The 6,718-nt window shown below is 42.2% G+C and overlaps 1 protein-coding gene across 1 annotated transcript in view; it reads right to left on the bottom strand.

Annotated features, from left to right (window-relative positions):
• Positions 1-3,596: 3,596 nt before the first annotated feature.
• The window catches only part of LOC104944543 (highly divergent homeobox-like), a 4,356-nt gene continuing 1,234 nt past the window's right edge, over positions 3,597-6,718 (bottom strand). Inside the window, exons 2-4 of the mRNA XM_010770091.1 lie at positions 4,999-6,168; positions 4,865-4,921; positions 3,597-4,166 (exon numbers count right to left, since the gene is read on the bottom strand). Of these exons, the coding sequence (XP_010768393.1) occupies positions 3,870-4,166; positions 4,865-4,921; positions 4,999-6,168 (1,524 nt within the window). The 3' untranslated portion in view covers positions 3,597-3,869. The remainder of the gene's footprint in view (positions 4,167-4,864; positions 4,922-4,998; positions 6,169-6,718) is intronic.

Here is a 6,718-nt window from a genome sequence, read left to right on the forward strand (position 1 = left end):
ATATTGCTTCTTTAATCACTTGCTGCTTTCCTGGTTTTTACCATTTACACAACATGTGCTGGCTGTCTGTACAACTGAACAAGGTCTCTCTGCAATAAGTACAAACAAAAATGTAGCCTTACCAAGGCCTTGTGATGTTAGCCATTTAAAATACAAGGATAACTGCAAACTGGCCCTGAACTGTACAGTTTAACTTCTAGGGATTTATGTGTGGAGATGTATGTCATGTCTATGTATGAATTCATATATGTATGGGTGCGTGAGTGTGTGCTCATGTCTTTATTAAATACTGACCTTTGCTGCCCTATATAACGCAGACATTGCCTACATAAGACACACACCACAAGTACCCGACACACTGCTTAACCCCCTGCCTGGGACCTTGACAGCTTCTCCACAGGAGGCTGACCCTCAAGGTCTTGGAAAATGCTTTGTTCATACCAAACACACACATGCACACACACAAACACGGTGCATTAATAGACACTTACATTCTGGCCACACATGCATATACAATGTATACGTTAAAGGACTATATAGCTTTTAAACAGACAACCCCCCATGGACAAAAACGCTGTTGAGCCCCCTGAAGTTACAGCTACTGCTCCGTCCTCCTGACCAGCTCTAGATGTATCTTTCCGACACACGCATGCAATAACAGATATATGTAAAGAGTTTCTACTTTTATCAAACAATGATTTCCGAATCTCACTGATCACAGTTTCTGAAATATCAAGATTTGCTGAATTTCTCAGCTTTACATTTTTACCAATTGCATATTTTTTGGACAATTTTTTTAAACACAATAAGACCTGTTCACAATGTGTTTTATAATTATTCAAAGGCAGATAGATTAACTGTAAATAGTAACCACTCAACAACAAACATAGACTAATCATGGGATGTGTTTCATGTATTCATAGATTCTTGTTTCACAGCTCAGCAAATGCTTTAAAAAAATCTTTCCCGTGTCTAGAAACAGCATTCCCTTGATGGAAAACATTGCTGTTGTCGCCTTGTGCCGAGACTGGTTATGAAGGGATTCCATCATATCTCCATTACCATCTGCTTTTAAAACACTCTGCCTTTTACAATCAGCAGATGCTCTGGAAATTACCTCCTCTTTCCCTCCACTGCAACATCAACCACATCCTTTGTCTGCCAGATCTGCAGTTCAATAACAAAGTCATAACACTGAGGATGTTGGGGAATTTCAATTGTTCTTAAAAGTTCTGATGGAACTTGAACATGTTATCTTCCTGGAAAGAAGACAGGGCCATGCAATCTGATTCATTGTTATAGATTTCCCTGTTAAGATAAAAGTCTGTATAAGCCCTTTGTAAAACCCTAGTTTTAAACTTGATAAACTTCCAGGGTGATAGTTATCAGGGTCTATTGCTGTTTTTTGTTATCTTATGAATGTGTCAACACTGTCCCTTAAGGCTGTATTGTGCTGTGACTGAGACATGTGTATCACTGTCTAGACTCATTCAGATAGTAGAGGACGCAAAACATGACATGTTGGTAGGACATGTAGTAACAATACATGAGCTGTTGGCAAAAGTGTCTTTTCATTACAATGAAATAATACACTTTTATTACGAGTGTCCCTGGGAAAAAAATTAATAAAAACGCTGGCAGAGTTCTCTCTGTTGAGCAACAGGGCGAGTTAATCATACTTTTGGGCTGGGTAGAGTTGAAATCATGGGCTGTTTTCCTCTTATTTAAGATGCGAATGAGGAGCTGAATTTCACTTCACAGCCCACTTGTATTGCCCTAGGACAGCAATTAGTGTAAAAATGAATGGTTGATGTATCATCTCGTAACGCGAACAAGCTTAATCCATTAAATTAAATACTTGGTAATTTTTACAAGTGAGACAAGCATGGGAGAACCAGAGGAGGAAAGATAAAAACTTATAGTGAAAGTTGTAAAAAATCAACTAAGAGCAAATGTGTGATCTCATCCCGCATTGCTATATAGTTTTAACTTATCCAGAACAAAAGACTAAAAAGTCTGTTTTTGATTAAATCAGAATCATGTAATATGAAACTATCGTGGAGCAAACAAGACGGAAATCTAGGAAAGATCCTGGAAACATTTGTCAAGCGAGGGAGGGAGGAAGACAGTGCTAACCAATGGACAGTTTACATCGGGAAGATTCCCAGCTGCACTTGCTGACCTCCTTATAGGCAGCCATAGAGTTTAATGTACAGTTCAATCACTACATTTTAGAGGCAGCTTGCCAGCAGTCCATGTACTTATACATTTACCAAATGGAGTTATTTTTCATAAAAATAAATAATCTTCATTCTAATCTTCAATAATGTCAAACTACATTACATTTTTACTGTAATAAAACTTATAGACACAAATGTAAACATGTTTTTGTAAATTAATCTCTTATGAATCCCTTCTCAAAAGGCAACACATATTTAGTCTCAGCTTCAGTCTAGATTGGATTCTAGATCAAAGCGCAAATAAATGGTAAATCAGACGTTTTCATTTGAAAGATGAAAAGGGATTTGAAGGTTTGTAAGAGTAGAGTTGACTTACTTTAAAAGTGCCATTGGCCAAAGAAGGAGGAAACCTATGTGGTTTTCACATGACAACAGTGATGTATTGAGAGGCACAACTATAGCTACAATCTGTCAGTAAAGCAATTACGTCCCACAGATAAACACATGACAGTTACCATTTGGCTTTCCATGTCTCCCTCTTTAAATGCTACATACCTTACTCAGCTTCAATATGCTGCAATCACAGAGCCTGATGACACACACATACAGACACACACACACACACACACACGCACGCACGCACGCACGCACGCGCGCACACACACACACACACGCGCGCACGCGCGCGCGCACACACACACACACACACACACACACACACACACACACACACACACACACACACACACACACACACACACACACACACACACACACACACACACACACACACACGCCAATGACTAACCCTGTGTTACTTTAGATAAATAAAGAAACCTTTATTTTTCGAGCAGGCCTTCTTGGTGGGAGAAGAAACAAAAAACTGAGAAAAGTCTTAAAAATAAAAGCCTTATTTATCCAGACTCACTACTTCCCAAACACATTTTCATGCATTTTCACTAAAACGTAATTATTAAAACGCTTCTGCATAAACATTATTAATCTTGTGTGCCACGTGTCCTAGCATTTATTGAATAGTATGTTTCTTTGGAAAGTGGTGAGAATATGCCTGGATAAATGAGACATGGATTATACTTCAAGATTTATGTGGAGTTTGTAAACAGACATTTTTAAAACATAGTTCCCATTCACTTCCATTCATCAAGATTTATCCAATCCTTTGGAGTCTTTTATCATATTTAACACAAGTTTTCTTCTAGATTCAAGGTAATACGGGGTGAGTACCTGATTAACTAAAGGTTATTTTGCAGGTGAAGTTTTGTTTTAAGTCAGAAAAGAAATAGGTATACATGTGTCACATTTAGCATAACCCAAATTTACAGTTCTTAAAATGATTGCAACGAAGATAAATTTGATGAGGGCAAATGTGTTTATCTGTTATGTCAGTGTTTTCTTCCTCACAATAATCTCCCCAGTAAGTGAGATGGCCGCACACGGGTCATGTGTGTGTCAGGACTGAGAGGCTATATTTAGTCCATCAGCATTCCTACTGTAGCGCTGATATATAACTGTGACTTTTACACAACTTTACGTAGGTAAGTCATAAAACTTCTATGACCTACAAAAGTTCTTTCCTGTTTTCTTTCAGCTCTCTAAAGTTCAGACGAGTCAAATGGTCTTGTTTTCACTAAATGTCACAGACAAGTGGCTAGACATTGTGAATAAGGCTCACAACTCGCTAAGTCCACAAGACATCTCTTTAGTTTCAAGGGTACTGAGGATATGTAACCCAAGGAGGAACTTACGCTTTTTAAAGATTTTTCTGTATTTGTTTAACACCGGTAATAGAACAAATCCAATCCTTTTGAGTTGCTTTACCTTGACTATTTCAGTGTCTACATTGAGTTGGTTTGCAGCGGCGGTGATCTTTTCCCTGCACACTGAGCCCAGGCTGGTCATGCCTCGGTCCCAGTAGCGCTTCAGTTGGAGGAGATCCCCATCACTGAACTGGGTCCGATCCTGCAGCTGAAAACACAAATCAACTTTAACTACAGAACACTCACACTAAAGTTAAGCAGACTTTACCATATAACTTTACAGACAGCATCAATGTATGTGTGTTATAACCATAGAGAACACCTGGTGCTTTAAAGAGATGGTTTGGATGTTTTGAAATCAGGTTGTATGAGGTATAATCCCTTGTCAGTTTCTTAACTAAAGTTAATGGCGATTTGGAGAAATAGAAATATAACTACGTTATAAGGGGCAGGTGGAAGGAAAATATATTAAAGCCACCTAAACATTGGCCAACATGTGAAAATTATGAATCAGTTAAAGTGTAAAAAATTATTTTTTTTCAATACCAAACATATACTTTTACCTCATAGGACTTGCTGGTATGTATTTTTGTGTGACTTTAGCAAAATGTAACTTTTAAAACACCATATTGACACAATAACACAAAAAATAATTATCGGGGTAGCCCTATTGACATAGGGCTGTCTGACGGCAAAGTAAAGCAGTGGCAATATGTGAAATATGTACATTTGGGTGGATGAAATAGTATTTGCTAACGCTTTCTCCAACCTAGGAGGGCAGAGCGCCCTCTACTGTAGGTACACACTGTTTACTAATAAATATCTTCTACAATGCTACTCAAAACCATTCCTCTCAAATATCTTTCCTGTGTCACATATTCAAAATGTTCTGTTTAAAGTACTCACTGTTCTTTTTCTGGAATTGCTGATAACCCAGGGGGCAGCAGACACACCGACTGAAGTCTGCACACAGAGACAGTCACAGTCAGGGTAAGCCTCTCAAGTCGTTTTGAAGGAAACCTCACCAGAACCTCTCCTACCTGTGCGCTAGATTCCCCTGGAGGTGAGGTCTGTGCTGTGACGGAGTAGCTGCTGTGAAGCGCTGAGGGTCTGGAGCTCGTCATCGGGGGGGTGTTTCTTCCTCTCCCAACTGACACTTCGGCCCCGCTCGGGCTGGTTGGCGTCCGCTCCCTGTGGATGTGTGTCTGAGCGGCCATGTTTGCCAACTCCTCTTCCCTTTGCCACTCGTCTTCTTCATACCCAGTTTCCATGGCGATGGAGAAGTTGGGACTGGCGTCCAGAGGGTGGGGCGCCGGCCTATGACTCTCCGGGCTTTTCGGGGCAGACGCATGACTCGGCTTGAGCTTGTCTCCCTTGCTTATTTCTGACAGGGTGAACACCTGCTGGATACGAGGTGACTGTTCGGAGGAGGGGCCGCAGTTTTGAACTGGGGCGGAGACCTGAGTCTTCTGAGGGGCAGGTGGTTGAAGTTGAGGTTGGGGGTTGGAGTGAGGTCTGTGCTGAGGCTGGGACTGTGAGGAAGAGGACCAGGGGGTGGTTTGCGCTGCACCGTACTGCCTGGTCCAGCTGTGAGGTATCACCCCTGCTCCTGCACTTAGCCCCGCCTCCACAAGGGATACAGCTCCCTTCCTGATTGCAGTGTAGACTAAAGGCCCTGAGGCAGACGTGAGGGGGGGGAGGTTTTGAGTAAGCGACACTAGCTTGGAGTGGTGGGGCGAGGAAGTGGAGCTGTTCCTGCTCTGAAGGGCCCGGCTGATCAGAGAGGTGGTGGATGTGTTTGCTGGAAGTTCGGAGTCTGACTGAGATAGCGGGGCTGAGGGTCTCGGCCTGGGAGGCGGGGCAGAGTTTAGAGAGTAAATCCCGGTCAGTATGACGTCATTGTTGTTGTTGTTGTTGCTTCCGTTGCTGTGGGGAGAGGAAGAGGAAGGGGAGGATGATGTCGAGGAGAAAGAAGGGAAGGATGAGGATGGGGGCAGAAGGTGAACGCGGTTCTGGATGTTGCGCGCCGCAGCCAGTTCAGCAGGAAGCAGCGCCCCGCCAGCCAGGCCGTGATTGGACAGTAAACCTCCAGCTAATGAGTGATTGGAGAGTAATCCCCCAGTGAGTCCGTGACTGGAGAAGGAATGAGACATGCCTCCATTTTGTTCCACCTTGGAGGCCAGTTTACGTCTTTTGTTGCCAACCCATGTCTGCGGGGAGAAGACAGAGCAATCAGCTCAGTAGCATCAATTTAAAAACATTCTGCAATACACTAAAGGGACTAATCCAGCAAAGCGATGATAATAATTCATGACTCTGCATTAGAGGAGGAACTCACAGAGAACAGACTCGCTGTCTCAATTACTTAAAAATGATAGCAAAGTGTTCTACTCCCCTTATGCTCATTCACAAACACCGCTCAGTTTTTACGAATGAGCAGCAGAGGATCCTGGAACGTTACTATGATAACGGGATGACAAATCAGAGCAAGGCTTGCTTCCAGCTAATACTGCAGTGTGCTCAGGAGTCCAAACTGGACTTCAGCGTGGTCCGGGTAGGCCAATACAAAATATGCTTAAGTGTTTGTGAATGAGCATAAGGGGAGTAGAACACTTTGCTATCATTTTTAAGTAATTGAGACAGCGAGTCTGTTCTCTGTGAGTTCCTCCTCTAATGCAGNTATGCTACTGTGTACTTCTACTCCACTACAGTTCAGAGGTAAATGGTGTACTTTGAGACGTAAACTGGCCTCCAAGGTGG

The sequence above is a fragment of the Notothenia coriiceps genome, unplaced genomic scaffold (assembly GCF_000735185.1).
Source record: "Notothenia coriiceps isolate Sejong01 unplaced genomic scaffold, NC01 NC01_scaffold00008341, whole genome shotgun sequence".
NCBI lineage: Eukaryota > Metazoa > Chordata > Actinopteri > Perciformes > Nototheniidae > Notothenia > Notothenia coriiceps.